Here is a 17,093-nt window from a genome sequence, read left to right on the forward strand (position 1 = left end):
AGAGCACAGCCACTGGGCTATGCGCCCATAGCTCTTAGCCCAAAGCCCTCTGTCCTCTGCCGCCAGAACCAAGGACCCGGACCCTGCTTTTCCGGCCCAACTTCTGCACTCCCGCAAGGGCCCATCCCAGAAACCCTCAGGCTCAACTCAGACCACGCCCCCAGTCTCGCTACACTGGCTCCACCCCCATCTGTTCCAAAAGTTTTTCCTTCCACTCAGGATTCACTTCTGGATCGCCCCTGCCTGCCCGGTACCTCCCACCGATTCCACCCATTCTTAAGCTTCCGGGCTCAGTCAGTCCTCAAGGCCCGTTTTAGCGTCCGGGACGGGAAGAGTGAGTGGCCCGGTGCTCGCGTCGGAGGTAAGCTTGAAGCCTCGACTGTCCGCGCTAAATCGCCAGCGGGCGTTGTCACCCGCCCGCTGAGCCGCCCTCTCTGTCTTTCGGTCTGGCTAGCAAGACGGAAGAATATTCTTTTGGTGGTTTCCCAGCGAGAGAACTCTAAAGAGTGGCCTCGCATGTCCGTCCTTCGCCGAGTCCCTAAAGGTAAGGATGGACGTGCTCAGGCCGCCGGACTAGCCTAGATCAGCAGCGAGCTCGGGTCACCGAAGCACTCAGGCTTGCAGGCGCAGCCCCCGAACTTCCTAGGGGAGACAGTGCCTTGGCCAAGGTGATACTCTGTCCAAGCACCAGTTGCTAGATAGCAGAACGCCACGGCTGCGTAATGCCTTATCACCAGCGTGGGTTTCAAGCAGATGGTTCGCCAAGTTGAGAAAGGTGGCTCAAAAGTCAAAACCTACACACCATTTGAATAAATTTGTACCGCTCTGTGGGAAGTTGTTTTAAGTGAGCCTTTCCAGAACATTTTAAAACATCTTTTCTTTTCTCATTGAAATGGCCCTTGTCAAATTCAAATAAAATGTAGGTTTCCTTCTCCTCCTCTTCTTTCTTCCTGTCTTCCTGCCTTCCTGCCTTCCTGCCTTCCTGCCTTCCTGCCTTCTTCTGGAGGAAAAAAATCTGTTGTCTGTAGATAGATTTTTTTTTCAGATAGGATCATCTGAAGCTAGATTATTGGGACAGCAGAGAGAAAATATAAACATGGCATTTTGCTCCGTAGGGTTTGGGACAAATCAGCAATCCTGCTGCCGGAATGAAGGGCTAGGAACAAACAGAAACCACTGTTTGCAGTCTCTGCAGGTCTTCAGGTTACCGGTGGTGGCTCAGGTAAAACCTGGGCAGACCAATGATGAGAGCCAGCCAGCAGAACTTCAAAAACGCTATGAACCCAGGGAGACATGAGATGGAGGACCCAGGCAACCAAGCTAAGCGGAGACTGCACTGTATAAGTCAGGGAAGCCTGAGATCTCACAGTTTAAAAAAGAAAACTGTGTGTGGGCTGGAGAGGCAGCTCAGCAGTAAGAGCACCTACTGCTCCTCTAAGAGGGCCCAGGATTGGCTCTCAGCACCCACCCCTCAACTCACAGCTGTCTCTAACACTAGTTGCAGACCTCAGTGGTCACAAGGCATACCCCTAGTATACATACATACATACATACATACATACATACATACATATATACATACATACATACATTTATGCATAAACATGTACTTGTACATATACACACACACACAAACATATACATACATACATACATACATACATACATACATACATACAAGTAAAAATATATTTTGAGCTCCTAACATGCAGCTTGAATGTTTAGGTTGCATGACTAACCCATTTTGAGGCTACATATATGCTGGCTTTGGTTCGTTTTGCTCTTTATATTAGAATAAGGCCTTGAAATACTGTTAAAAGCACAGGGTAACCCCGAGTATCTCTCCTAAATAAGGAAATGTAAAAAAAATTAACGGTCAGATGTTTGGCTCATTGTTCGATTCCTCTCTGATTAGAATAAATCCACAGAAAAGATATTTTGGGACAACTGGAGAAAGTTGAATATGGACTGGGTTCTTAGCAACTATCACTTAGTTGCTAAATAGGAGAGATGTGGAGGTTATTGATAATGGTGCCATTGGCTACATCGTAAAGTGTTTGTGCTTTAAGAAATGCATAGTTAAGTATTCAAAGAGAAAGTACAGTGGTGCATGGAATGTTCTAGATTTCTTGCCATAAACACAAAAGAAGTAAAGTACATGTTATCAGTTTTAATGTTTCAGTTGGATCAATTGCCCGTTGTGACTCATCTTTTTTGTGACTGTTTGAAAACTGTTAATATTGAGAAAGTTGTAATGTTAGAGCCGTCCTTGGTGTATATGCTACCCCAAACTCCTGCATCATCGTTTACTTTTCTACTCTATAATTGGCATGGGTCTCTGTCACAAGTGTGTACAGTCAAGAACTTCACCAGTAGAAAAAGCCTTTGCCCTCAGCTGCTGGGAGGTATTCTCTAACCAGGGACCTGCCATGCTGCATATCTTCGTATGCAAGGAGAGCTAGCTGTGGATTTCAGGTCAGAGCGGTATTACGTTAGGCAAGTTTGCCTGTATGTTAGAGTCCTGGCAAAAACTGGGCACTGAACCCATAAAGAGCTCCTTTGTTGGTAAGTCTTTGTGCATACTATCATGTACCTATCAATCTAGGGATTCCTGGAAAGAGGAATAGAAGACACACTGGCTTTTCCTCTGAACTCTATCCTATTCTTGACCAAGGCTTATTTAGTTTAACTGTAGCTATGAATACCACAGCTTGGAGAGTTACGATTAACCTTTCTAGTAGACTATTGAACTGAGGTGATTGTGAGGTCACCCTCCCCCAGCACTCTCCAGCCTTGCAATTCATGTCAGAAGTGAAGGCAGTTAGAAGGGAAAGACAAGACCTTGACAAGACTGTGACCTTTGTTCATTGTGAAATCCCAGGTCATCCACTCTAGGGAAACTATATGAAGTCAGAGGCTCCAACTCCTGGTTTTCCAAAGCATCCTTTGTTCTCTGTTAACTCTATTGCAAAATTTAAGCCAGGCCTTGGTGGCCCACACTTTTAACCCCAGATATCAGGAGGCAGAGGGAGGTGGATCTCTATGAATTCCAGGCTTGCCAGGTCTACATCCAGTTTTAGGGCAGCCAGGGCTACACAGAGAAACCCTGTCTCCAAAAACCAAAAACTATTTTTAAAATTTAAATTGTTTTAAAATTATTCCAAAAAAGTTGCTGAGTGTGGTGTTTGATTCATCACAGGATAATCACCCTACCTGCCCTCTAATAAAACTAGATTTCTTTTTACTTCCTGACATGATCCTCAGATGAACTTCCTGAGGACCAGGAACTGTTAGACCCCACCCCTCCCTGCAGCAGCTGTAGCCCTGCTTAGCAGTTAGCAGAAATTTACCACTACATTTCTGGTTCTGTCCCCATGGAGTTCAAGTGACACAGTACAGACTTCCAAATGTCCCTTGACTTCTGAAAACTGACTGTACTTTTACTTCCTATGAAAGTTGTGATCGCAAATTCAAAATTGTCAAACCTTAGGGATTTTAGAGTCACTCTTCTCAAAGGCTTTCTCTCGTATACTGAATATTAATCACCCCTGTGCTGCTCTCTACAGGCCACAGAAGGACCCTGTAATATGCCCAAGCCAGGCGTGTTTGACTTGGGCAATAAAGCCAAGCAAGATGCACGGAAGGTAAACTTACTGTTATTGTCTAAGGCACAATAGGCTTGGTTTCTCAGTAAATAGCTATTGATGGAGCCTTTACAGTTTTTTGAAGTTTTTTTTCCTCATTCCTGTCGCCAAGATTGGGCTTGTGCTCACAACCTTGCCTCTGCCTCCCAGTGGCTGGAATTACACACACAGGTCACCTCTCTTATTACTACTGAAGTTGTGATGTTCCTTTATTGAATCAAAGCCCCTGCTCTTAGTTACACGATAGTTTGTATGGCATAGTATGCTTCTCAAATTGCTTATTATGAAGGGTGAAGGACTCCGTCATCTATTCCTCAGGAAACTGCCAGGCAGAACCATGTGGATCTCGTATCCAGTTTGAGTTCATCTAAAGCCTCCAGCCAGGGAAAACATGGAGCTGATGAGAAAGCCCAGGAGTCTAAGAACATCCTGGTGTCTTCTGAAAATGGCATCACGAAGATCACGTTCAATCGGCCCGCCAAAAAGAATGCCATATCCTTACAGGTGATGCTCTTGCCCAGGGACTGGACACATTTTTCTTTACTTCTATTTCTTTCACCTGTGCAACTGTAGAATTTCAGCATCATTTCTATTTTTGTGAAAGAAGATTAGAGCTTTTGACTTCGTTCAGCAAAATTGGGCATAGTTTACAACTTGTGAGTTTCCAGTAGGTTCTGCATATCCAGAAGGTAATAGAGCTTTGCTGTGAATGGAAGCATGACTCAGCTAAGTCAGTCTCAGTGAAGAAACATTAATAGGAGATGCACTGAGGCCCAAGAGGGCATAAACCTCCCCAAAGTGCCTTCGTGTCACCCTGCCTCTGAGCTTTCCAAGGCTTGTGGGCCCTAATTTTGTACTAGAAGCTGGGAAAGGAGAGAAAAATTGTAAAAGAAGAGTCAAGGAAAGAAGAAGATAAGGAAAGGAAGGGGAAAATAGAGGAGGGGGAGTTCATCTTCAGCAAAGTATTAATAGCCGTGTTTGAATGTGCTGTTTTACTGGGCAATTTTAAATTTCCCTTTGAAGTGCATTGATAATAAGTTAATCACTCGAGCCCCCCTCCTTGATGATGGGCATTTATCAGATCCTTGGAGCTGAACCGGAGCATAAAGGTGGCCATCTTCAGTGTGGGACCCTGTGCTAAGTTGAAATGTTAAGAATCTTGTCAAGTTGCTCGTGTGCCTTCCAGTTGATACAGCATATAATCTTCAGAAGTTTATGTGTTTGCCCTGAGTCACTTCTGGGAAATAACTTCTTTCACTCATGCAACTGTAGAATTTCAGCACTTTCTACAGAGAGAACCCTGATGCCATTATTTGGCAAAATAGTTCAGCAGGTTAAAAAGTAACTTGGCAAGTTCTTAGAACTTGTAAGCAGGAGATTCTAAATAGATCCATCTCTTTCCTGACCCTGGTTCTAGCCAGTCACCTTAGCTGCTGTGTCTCCTTGACTGTAATTCTCAGGAATTATTTTCCATCCTCTGCCTTGAGGGAAACAGTCACATCACTTTACATACTTTTACTTTTCCAGTATCTTTATAAATACCTGCCCTCCCCATCACTCTTTCTCACATTGAATTTTATTAAAGCAAAACCTATACCAATTTTGAAAACATACTAAAACTATGGCAAGACTTTCAGACGTGTTCAGAGGACAGTGCCCTTGTACCCAGCTCAGTGTCTCAGCAATATGGCCTCTGGCAGTAGTTGTCACTTTCCAGACTGTTCAGGAAGGACACTTAGCCTTTCCTGAAGCCACAGCTGAGAAGCTGTGCCAGGGACAGTTTTCTCAGCCACCTTCCCTCTCACTTACTGGAGGCAACCTCAGGAGTCCTGGCAAGCTGTGCTGACCACGCCCTTGCCTTCCCCATCCCTGTTGGAGCACAGTAACTGTCCAGCCACAAAGCTAAAGGACTGGGTCTCTCTCTTGCTCACTTTTGGAACAAGTTTCTGTCTTAGGATTTTACTGCTATGAACAGACACTAAGACTAAGGCAACTTTTATAAGGACAACTTTTAATTGAGGCTGGCTTACAGGTTCAGAGTTTCAGTCTAGTATCATCAAGGCAAGAATAAGGCAGCATCCAGGCAGGCATGTGCCAGAGGAGGTGAGAGTTCCACATCATCATCTGAAGCAGAATACTGGCTTGCAGGCAGCTAGGATGCAGGTCTTAAAACCCATACCCCCCAGTGCCACGCCTACTCCTAAAAAGGCCACACCTACTCAAACAAGGCCACACCTTTTAATAGTGCCACTCCCTGGGCCTAGCAAACACAAACCCTCACAGTGGTTATTTAGTACATCTGTCACAGCACCTGTACAATCATGTGTACCCAGGAGTTGTCAGGGGAATGGAAATCCTCGCGGGAAGCCTCTGTTGTATCAGTACAATCTCTAAGACTGTTTATCAGCGTGTCAAGATAAGGCTTTCAAACTGATACAGTCACTGCATGCAGTGGATGATGGATCTCATATTCATGGTCCTTTTATCTGCTTTTTCATTCATGTAGATGTATTTCGATATTATGCTTGCACTTAAAAATGCCAGCACAGATAACTCAGTCATAACTGTTTTCACAGGTAAGACACTTACTAGGACTTACTCAATTTCTACTTTAAGGAGTCTCTTACTATGCAAGAATAACTGACCAATATTGCTTATAGGTCTTTTCTAGTATTCAGTGGTCTAATTTATGAATGTACCATAATGTCATGGATGTAAGGCAAGCACTCTTTGATAATTATTTATGGTAAATCATATGCCTCAACTTGACTGACTGGCACAGTAAAGCTTATTGTGACTGTCACAAGAGTCAGGACAGAAAACAACTCAGCTGTCCAAACATGGATGAATAGACAGGTTTTGTCTATCCATAGATTCTCCTGAACAATGAAAAGGAATCACAGCTTGATATACAAACATATAGAGGAGTTTTTAAAACAAGGCTTAGCAAAATCATCAACATAAGAGTAGATGTTCTTTGGTTCAATTCATGTGAGTTCTATGGTATTGAACCCAAGTTATTCTCTGTTGACAGAGTCTGACGGTAACTTCAGCGGGGCAGCAGGGATGGCAGACCTAGAAAAACCATCTGGGACATTCTGAGGTGTCAGTACAGTAGCCCCTCAGCTCAATGTTTCCTTCTGTAGTTTTGCCTCGAAGAATTTCAGTTATGTATCATCACCCTTGGTCTAGAAATAAGTAGAAGTTTCTAGAAAATTAGCAGTATGTTTTCAGTAAATTGTATATAGTATATTGTTCCTTTTAAAGTTTGTTGTTGTAAATATCTTACTCAACCTACATACTGAACTTTGTCACAGGTACGTATGTACAGTCTCCCTCAGCCTCTTCTAGGAATTAGTTCCATGACTCTCAAGAGAGGACTTTACACACACATGTTCCCTGTGTAAAATCATGTGGTATTTGCATGAAGGCCCACACACTCCATCTACTTTAGGTTCACTCTGGGCATCTTACAGTGCTTAACACAGAGTGATGCTATGTCAGAATTCATCACACTGTGAATGGTCACAAGGAAAAAAGTCTGCGAATATTCAGTACAGATGTATTTGTTTCTATGTTCTCAAATGTTTTCTATTGCTTGACTCCGTAGATGTAAAACCTGAAAACAGAGAGGATCAATTAGAAAGGAAAAAAACACAATACATATTTTAGTACCTGGTATCAACCTCATGTCGCAGGCATTTGTGGACCATCTTGGAATGTTTCCCCAGAGGATAAGGGGGAACCACTGTGTCTAGTTTTAGCCTGGGATCATGCCAGGTTTTTTTGTTTTTTTTTTTACAATTATCATAAGTATTTAATGGTGCCAGGGAAGTAGCCCAAGTTAGAGTGCTTGCCTATGATGCAAGAAGCTCCAGATTTGATCCCCAGCATGGACATGGTGACACAGGACTTAGAATACTGGTGATCAGTAAGTAGGGACAGGAAATCAGCAGCTAAGGGTCACCCCCAATGACTGAGTATTTGAGGTCAACCCGGGCTATTCAAGACCCCTTCTCAAAATAAAACTCATTAAGAAGTAACCATTTCCTGGTAGGCAAACTGTGCTTTAATAAACACACACCTTCAGTGACTCTTAACACAGAGACAACAGTGTTACTGTTACAGTAAGACAACAGTGTCTTACTGTAGACAGCCCGCAGAATTATATCTATTCATCTAAAGTACAGCAGCTCCCCCTGTACCCACTTCTTTCTCTGCTTCAGCCCTGGGACCTCTTCTTTCAGTCTATTGTGTATACCCCTGAGATCTCAGACCCAGAACCTTGTTTGCACTGTTTCCTCCCTGTCAGCCTTGCCTGTCCTGCAGATCTCAGTTCAGCTGTCCCTTCTGTCCCTTCCTGAGTGAGCTCAGCCCTAAACACCCCAATAGGCTAGCCCTGTCCCATTTGTCATGTGGTACATAGTCACACCATCTCCATTTACTTGAGTTCTTTAACACCCACACGTTGCTAGTCCCTGGTATGTTTATGAGACTCACCAATGTGCTTCTAGTAGCCCCGAGTCCTGCCCACAGCAAGTATGCAGTGGCTGTAGAATGAGTGGCTACATGTAGGAATCATGCCTTCCACTGAAGGTGTGTGTTTATTAAAGTGTTGATTGCACTGTTCCCAGGAACTGGTGACTACTACAGCAGCGGGAATGACCTAAAAAACTCAATTAATGATACCGGTGAAATACCAGACATAGCCGTGTCTGCTAAGCGACTGAGGTAAGAGTGACATTAGTCTGATCCCAAGGGGTTCATTCTTCTTTTGTTTCCCATTTTCCCTTATGTGTTTATGGTGTACCTGTATGTATGCATATTTTACATGTGTGTAAGCCCAGGTATGTATATGTGTATGTGTTGTTACTTTGTTTCCAACCCAATTCCCCAGTAAAAGAAATCTCAGCTCAATCAGTTAACAAAAGCTAAAAGCCTAGACTGGGCAGATCTCCCACTACACTACTCTATTCCCATCTATATTATCCCATATAACTTGCGATTTCTCCAGGACATGAGCTTCTCTCTCTGCCTCCTCTGTCAATCCTCCATAGCTCCTCCCCCCTTCCCAAGGATCCTCTGTTGCTCCTTTCCCCTTCCGCAGGCAATCCTTTTCTCCTCCCCCAAACTCTCAGCTCCTCCCCCTTCCTTCTGCCCAATCATTGGCTCAAGCCTTTATTTGAAAAGTTAAGGTGGGGGAGAAGGTTCACAAGACAGCTCCTCATCTGCAGCCCCTCTGAGGAGTGGAATTAGCATCAAAATACAAGCCCAGGGCTATCCACAACATGTATGTGCATGTATATGTGTGTCAGGTCATAGGTAGACCATCATCTTTTATTGCTTTTCACTTTACTTGTTGAGACCTGTTCACTCAAATGCCAGCCTCACTCACAGGGCTGGTCTTGCTAGCTGGCTAGCTCTCGGCTCCCGTCTCCTCCTTCTGAGACCAGAAGGACAAGCAGGCCTCTACACCACCCAGCATTTATTCAGGTTCTAGGGATCCAGATTTCACTCCAGTTCTCCTTTTTGATTGACAGGTGTTTTAAATGATGAGTCACCTCCTCAGCCTCCCCCTACACACCCCACACACGAGAGGGTTCATTCTTTAACACATTAGTAAAATGTCCCCCTGCCTGTGCTGATGCTTTAATTGAGATTCCCCACCAGGTTCCCTCTCTTCATCCTGCCCTCTCCAGAGGATTGACTGGAAAGGGTAAGGGGAGAAAGACCTGAGGGAGTGAGTTCTCATGTGTGGTGTAGACAGACAGTGCCTGTGGATGCTGGCCTTACTTCTAAGTACTCTTGGAAGCTGTTGAAGGAGGGCTGAGGCTTCAGCTTCCCAGTTCTGCTGAGTCTCTCAGTCTCCCTGTGCTGGAATATGGGGTCACCCACCATGAGCTCTCAGGTCATGACTGGTCCTGAACTCACTGCCCAGAAAAAGAGCATGAGCCTGGCTCAGATCGTAGGAGTCATAGTCTGACTTTTCATTAGGCCCCACATACAAGGATCTTGCTTTAGAACGGGAAGGTGATCCTTTCAGGTGATGTCAGCTTTAAGTCACATAATCCTTTCTATAGTTAGGTGGGGCTACTCTGAAATATTTAATGCTTTCCTATTTCCATTTCTGTAGGGAATTTGTAGACTGTTTTATAGACTTTCCCAAGCCTCTGGTTGCAGTTGTAAATGGCCCAGCTGTAGGAATCGCTGTCACTCTTCTGGGACTGTTTGATGCTGTCTATGCTTCCGACAGGGTAAGTCCACTCCCAGCTAATTAGTGAGCTCCTGTGGGTCTCCTTTACACTGGCCAGGACTAAACAGATTATGGGAGCTAATGATTATTAGCTGGTTAGTTTTGGTCAACTCGACACAAAGTACAGTCACCTGGAAAGATTAATTTATATTAATTAATATTTTAATTTTTGTTCTTGCTATAGTGTTTCTCTGTGGTGGCCAAGAGTAAAATATTTTGAATATAGGCAAAATACAAAGAACAGGATTTAAATTTAAAACCTTGAGAGCAGGGTTGTAATCAATGGTGGAGCATTTAATGAATGTGAGTAAGGCTCTGAACTGGGTCCTCAGCAACAGCAGAGAAAGAAAGGAAAGGGGCAAGGAGGGAGGCAGGGAGGTATGGAGGGAAGGAGAGAGAGGGAAGGAGGGAGGTAGGGAGCAGGCAAAGAAGAACCATTTTACTAGGTGATGGTGATGTGACTGGGGAGGGATAGAGCGGATACATAGGACCAAAGGATCTAATGTACAGCGCGAGGATTAGAGTCAATGTTAGTGGACTGTATCCAGGAAGTTTGCCCAATTAATAGATATATTGTGGCTGCCCACAGCCGGGGTACGGCAATGTAGGTTATCTGGTGCCACTAAAGTGGCTGTTTGCTTATAGTAGCATATGGCTTAACCTTAAATACATATTGTGAAATTTACTATTTGGAGAAAAAACACCCAGATGTCGCCGTGCAGTGGTGGCGCACGCCTGTAATCCCAGCACCCTGGGAGGCAGAGGCAAGCGGATTTCTGAGTTCGAGGCCAGCCTGGTCTACAGAGAGAGTTCCAGGACAGCCAGGGCTACACAGAAAAACCCTGTCTTGAAAAACAAAACAAACAAAACAAAACAAAACAAACAAAAAACCCACCCAGATGTCAATCAGTGCTAGCAGTTGGTCTCCATAACTTAAGTCTCACTGACTGCCGAAACCCGAGGCTCTTACTGAGTTGTGTTATTGTAAACACAGATGTGATGACAGTTGTCTTAGCACTTGACCCTAGGACACTGATCCTGGAATTATAGGTCGGTAGCCCTCAGGTCCTTCTGGTGCCTTCTCCTTAGGAGGTGCTAAAGGTTCCTGGCTAACCACTGAAGAGATTCCCTGGGTTTTTACTGGCCTCATCAACAAACACTGTAGTGAACCAGGGGCTCGCATTCAACCCTCTTAAAGTCCCCATCACGATGCCCACTGTCTGTGATGGATACTGGTCTTAAATACAGCAAGGAGCTAAACATGCTAGTAGCTTCTCTGCCACCAAGTGCACCTTTTCTACGTGAGTTTTAAATTTGTTCAAATAAATGTTTGCATGCTCACAGTGTGAAGGTACTCTGTTAATACACATTACACATATACACATTTTATACAATACACGCAGCATCCCTATGAGGTCATACTAGGTTTACAGATAGAGGTACCTGTCACAGGAAGGGTAAGAAACTATCCCAAAGCCTTTAACCAGCCTGTTGTTAGAGCCTCAGCCCTTAACTGCATCCACCATTCTTTTCTGCAAATAAGCATTGCAATAACTGCTGGTTTCAAGTTCATATGTACCTGTTTGTTTGTGGCTCCTTAAGCTATTTCTTCTTCTCTTTATTTTCTGAGTATATTTTTGAAGCAAATTTTCCTGACCAAGTTTTCTGGGATGAAAAGAAAAGTGACATTAATGAGAGTATTTTATGTTTTTATTTACACGCTACATATATTATATAATCTCACAAATATGCATTAAAGTAAATACTATGTCTTACCATTGGAAATTAAATCTAAGCATTTGTCTACTTATATCAGTGATTCCCTTTCAAAAATATTTCTTATTCATCCAAAAATATATTTAAAAGGGTGTGTGTTGGTTTATAGCCTGTAATCCCAGCACCTTGAGAGATGAGGCAGGAAGATGGGCATGTGTTTGAGGCCAGCCTGTCTGGGCTGTAGAGCAAAACTCACAAAAAATGTTTTCTTAAATATAGGCAAAAAATGAACGTGCTTCTCCTCTCAGTCACCAATACTGAAACAGACTGCGGAAGCTAAAGAAGGCAGGAGACCTCTGGGGCACAACTGAGACAAATGGAAGAGTCAGAAAACAATGGTTCAATTCACCAACAAGAGCTGGTCATTCCAAAATATTATTGAAGTAAACCCATAAAGTGACAGATTAAGAATCCAGTGTAAAAATGGGCAGTGAGGAGAAATAGCACACAAGGAATGAAAGATAGTGGCTCTTTAAACTGTGAGAGAGGGCATTAAGAAGAGCCTGCTTCTCTAAGGAACAGGTAAGACAGCTCACCAAGCAAAGGCCGATGTGTTACTTCATGTGATGGCCCAGGTTTAAAGCCTGGGACCCGAATGGCGGAAGAGAGAACCAACTCTGTCTTCTGGCCTTCACACACACACACACACATGCACACGCACGCGCACACGCACACACACGCACGCACACGCACACACGCATGCACGCACACATGTACACTGCACAAGTAGATGGATAGGATATATAGTAGATAGATAGATAGATAGATAGATAGATAGATAGATAGATAGATAGATAGATAGATAGATAGATAAATGTAACAAATTTGAACTGGATGTAGATTCTGTCAATAATGGTATATGGGAGAAATCCTAGTACTTAGGAAGGAGAGAGGATAGAGGCTCAGGATTTGGTCACCTTTGGCTGCATAGCAAGTTCAAGTCCACTCTACATGAGACACTCTTCTACACCCTTACTCACCTCTACCCCTCCCCATGCATAAAAAAAAAAAAAGCAAGTGGGGCATGGCAGCTTATGCCTATAATTCTAGTACTCCTCTGGGAGACTGAGGCAAAAGAATGTTCGAAGACCAAGGCCCGCCTGTTCTGGGCAGCAAGACCCTTTATCCAAACATCATTTTATTTAAAGGGAAATATAAGCCACAGACAATAAAAAATTATTTCCATGGTACTTTCTTGTAACCCAGGTCTGTAAGGAATTTTTACAATTGAAGAAAAAGAATGCAAATAATTTAACTTTAAAAATAGTGGGAAACATATTAGCACGTTTCACTAAAGATGCTCTTCCCATGGTTATTAAGTATACAAAAATATTCTCAACGTCATTAGTCATATCAATATCATAAAGGTCATATAAACTGAAAATATGAGGCACCACCATGCACATAGTGGTGTGATTAGGCTACTAAGCTGAGCAAAGACATGGAGCCAGTAGGACTCTTCTTCCTCAGTGTCAGATGTCTGTGGAAGTCACTCTGGGGAAGAGGTTAGCCACTTCTTTAAGAAAAGCACACACTTTTCTCACAACCAGTGATTCTACACTCCGAGGTAGTCACCCATGAGAACTGAAAGTGTATATCCAACAGGACCCCTGAACAGAAGTAGTCACAACTACTTTTTTGATTCAATCAGAAAAAGATTTGTTTGTCATCTTCATTGGGGTATTACTGGCAAGTGGTCATTGTATTAGATCAAGGAAGTCTATGGCTCTTGACTGATAATAGTCACAAAAGTGGAAGCAGTGTATGTAGATCAAACAATGATGACACAGCCACACAGCAACAGTAACAGCAACAACAAAGAGGCTACTAGCACCCAGCAGTGCATGGGGGGACTCCCAAACCTAAGTAAAAGGAGCAAGAAACAAAGGTCTGTTGGAGATAGGATGTCATGAATATAATGTTCTAGAACAGGGCAAAATAGCAGGGATAGAGAGAAAATAGTAATGCATGTGGGCGACAGAAAGGAAGGATTGCCATGAGGGGACTTTCCAGTTAGGAGATCATGGAGTCAGTGATGGCTATATAGTTTTCTCTTGGTAAAAATACATTGACAAAACACAGTAAGTGAATTGTGTAGATACAGAATAACATATAATATTAGTTTAAGTATCTTCATCCATTCGTACTAGTGAACTACCACAGATAAGAGCATTGGCTGCTCCTCTAGGGGATTTGGATTCAATTCTGAGCATTCACATAGTGCCTCACAACCATCTATCTGTAACTCCAGTCACAAGGCATCTGACACCTTCTTATGGCCTCCGTGGTTACTGTATATATGCAGTGCCCTGAAGTACATGCAGGCAAAACAGCCATGCATGTAAAATAAAAATATAAGGAAGGATAAAGAAAAGGACAGTGAGCCGGGCAGTGGTGGTGCACACCTTTAATCCCAGAACTTGGGAGGCAGAGGCAGGCGGATTTCTGAGTTCGAGGCCAGCCTGGTCTACAGAGTGAGTTCCAGGACAGCCAGGGCTATATAGAGAAACCCTGTCTTGAAAAACCAAAAAAAAAAAAAAAAGAAAAGAAAAAAAGAAAAGAAAGAAAGAAGGAAAGAAAGAAAAAAGGAAAGAAAGAGAGAGAAAGAAAGAGAAAAGAAAAAAGGAAAAGGACAGTGAGATGGGCATATTACTCCATTCCTGTTAATTCTAGCACCTGAGAGGCTGTAGTAGGAACAGAGTCTAGGCTACATGTGCACACACGCACACACGAACTGTAAAGTTAAAAATATTCACTCAAAAATGATTTCCTTTTCTTCCTCCATCCCAACTAGGCAACGTTTCATACTCCATTCACCCATCTTGGCCAGATCTCCGAAGCATGTTCCTCTTACACGTTTCCAAAGATAATGGGCTCAGTAAAGGTAACTTAGAATAAACTTAAAATGTACTGCGTCATCTTTGTTGCCAAGGCAATCCTGTACTCTGTCTTCTTTCCTTGGACAAAGCTTTAAGGATGACTCCTTGTTCTGTGACATGGAGGACCAGGCTAAGGGACAATCTGAGGTAAGGGTCGGGACATTCTCTGTGATTCCTAATGCAGGGATGGTGTCTGACAGCGCATGACCTAGAGCTGGAGCACTGGGGCAGCACAGGACCTTGGAATGTGTTTATGTTTCTAAAAGAGAAATTGCAGCTGTAAAGAGGACATTTGTTCATCGGCCTCAGTTTTTATATTTCTATAAAACCTGTAATAGAAGCCACCCCTGCATCTCTTCATTCACATGCTTAGAGCTACAACCAGCCAGACAGGGGATTTTTGAATATTCCCAAATTAACCCTGTGGCCATAATTTTTCTTCACACCGCCATCCTACCCAACCTTGTTGTCATTTACAGTACAAACAGAAAACCATAGCTACTAGGGGTTCAGGTCGTTTCTGCCCTGGGCTTCCCCTTCTTGCCACTTCCCTTCTGGCCCCTCAAGAAACAAAAACAGTTATGTTCTCAGCTGTTTGCAGACATCACCCAGTGAGGCCATCAGTTTCCGCATTCCCGCAAAAGACAAGCAACCCCATGAGCCATCAGTACATCTGTGTCTTCAGAGACTGGGCTGTTCTGAAGTCAACTGAAGCCTTTATTATGCTAAGATTGCATCTTGCTTTGTATTGCAGGCAGCTGAGATGCTTCTCTTTGGGAAGAAGCTCACAGCAAGAGAGGCTTGGGCTCAAGGCCTTGTCACCGAAGTTTTCCCTGAAAGCACTTTTGAGACAGAAGTCTGGACAAGGCTGAAAACATATGCAAAACTCCCGCCAAATGTTAGTATTGGGGTTTTACTTTGGGGACCAGGGGAAAACATCTGCAAAGGGGAAAATGTGCCTCAGGAGGGCACACCTTAAAAAGACATGATGTATCTCTACTTGGCTTAAAGCACATCGGGATTTGGGGTTTAAAATTACTATTATGTTGGGATTTTTTTTAAAAGGAACTTACCAGATAGACACTTCATTCTGTGCCACAGAGGCAAAGGGGAGACCCTTCATGGGAATGACCCCAGGAGGATGCCAGTGGACACCCAGCTCTTTCACTTTGGAATTGAGGTGTGAGGCGAGGAGGCTGGCTGTATTTAGGAGATCCTCTCTCTATAGCAGTTCTGTCTGTATAAGCAGCAGCTACTGGCTATTCTTACTCAACACGTTCTTGCTGTTGAGTGTGTGATTGTGGAACCAGAAGCTTTTGTGTCCATGTGGGGCTGTTTAAAAGGTACAATACCAGGCCTGCCTTACACTCACTGGAGTGATCTGTACATATTCAGGACTGGGAAGCTGTGTGTCCTATTACCTTTGTCTCACATAGACTTAATGGGATATGTTTATTAAAGCAAAAGAAGTCAATAGTAACATATATCTTGAGGGCTGGAGAGATTTAATTTCTAGCATGCACATAGTAGCTCACCATTTGTAACTCCAGATCTACTACTCTTCTGACCCGCTGTAGGCACAGCGTGTGCATAGTGGCCAGACACATAAGCAGACAAAACACCCATGCACACAAATAAACAATTAAAAATTAGAATTCACCAGGAATAGACATGTATACCCTTAAGCCCAACACCTAACAAGGAGAGAAAAGAGGATCTCTATGAGTTCAGGGCCAGCCTGGTCTACATAGGGTGTTCTAGATTGGCCAAGGTTACATAGCGAGACCTTGCCTCAAAAACATAACAGAATTAATATCATTCCTGTTTGAATAACTTTTAACATTATTGTTGGTTCTGTTTCATCAGGCAATGAGAGTTTCCAAAGAGTTAATCAGAAAACATGAGAAACAAAAGCTACATTCTGTGAATGCTGAAGAGTGTGCTACAATCCGGGAAAGGCTGCCGATAGAGGAGTACACAAATGCACTCAGGAACTTCCTGTCCAGAAAGGCAAAACTGTGAAGACCACCAGAGTGGCTAGACTTCTCAGAGGCCCTTGAATTACACAGACCCCTCTGTACCCTCATCATTCCTAGCACAGCAGTTAGGATGAGAATGCCTCAGTTATGATCAATAAAAAACTTCCATAAAACAAGTCTTAAGAATTTGCTGGGTGATTGTGGCACATGCCTGTAATCCCAGCACTCTGGTAGGCAGAGGCAGGCAGATTTCTGAGTTCGAGGCCAGCATGATCTACAGAGTGATCTCCAGGACAGCCAGGGCTATACAGAGAAATCCTGTCTCCAAAAAACAAAAACAAAAAAAGGAAAGAATTAATGCAGGATTGCTAGAATTGTCCTAACCCAGAGGGTGATAGACCTCTACAATAAAAACTTTAAATCTCTAAGCAAATAGATAAGAGAAAAACACTAGAAAATGCAAAGAAAACCTATAGGTCATGAATTGGTAGAATTAATACCATAAAAATGACTATTCTACCAAAACTCATCTATAGATTCAATGCTGTCCCAGTCAAAATCC

General features: G+C 43.3%; 1 protein-coding gene across 2 annotated transcripts; it reads left to right on the forward strand.

The window, feature by feature from the left end:
• The first annotated feature begins 221 nt into the window (after nucleotides 1-221).
• Nucleotides 222-16,694, forward strand: LOC127664721 (enoyl-CoA delta isomerase 3, peroxisomal-like). 2 transcript variants are annotated; one of them, XM_052156858.1, is made up of 9 exons: nucleotides 222-361; nucleotides 3,567-3,644; nucleotides 3,963-4,148; nucleotides 6,151-6,220; nucleotides 8,279-8,375; nucleotides 9,778-9,898; nucleotides 14,468-14,557; nucleotides 15,307-15,450; nucleotides 16,419-16,694. In XM_052156858.1, the coding sequence occupies exons 2-9, from the start codon at nucleotides 3,588-3,590 to the stop codon at nucleotides 16,572-16,574; spliced, it is 921 nt and encodes a 306-aa protein (XP_052012818.1). In that variant the 5' UTR covers nucleotides 222-361; nucleotides 3,567-3,587; the 3' UTR covers nucleotides 16,575-16,694. The 2 variants fall into 2 exon arrangements, with proteins under 2 accessions (XP_052012818.1, XP_052012819.1); XM_052156859.1 differs by lacking the exon at nucleotides 222-361 and adding an exon at nucleotides 377-544.
• The last annotated feature ends 399 nt before the right edge of the window (nucleotides 16,695-17,093 follow it).

Source organism: Apodemus sylvaticus, chromosome 14 (assembly GCF_947179515.1).
Source record: "Apodemus sylvaticus chromosome 14, mApoSyl1.1, whole genome shotgun sequence".
NCBI classification, from domain to species: Eukaryota; Metazoa; Chordata; class Mammalia; order Rodentia; family Muridae; genus Apodemus; species Apodemus sylvaticus.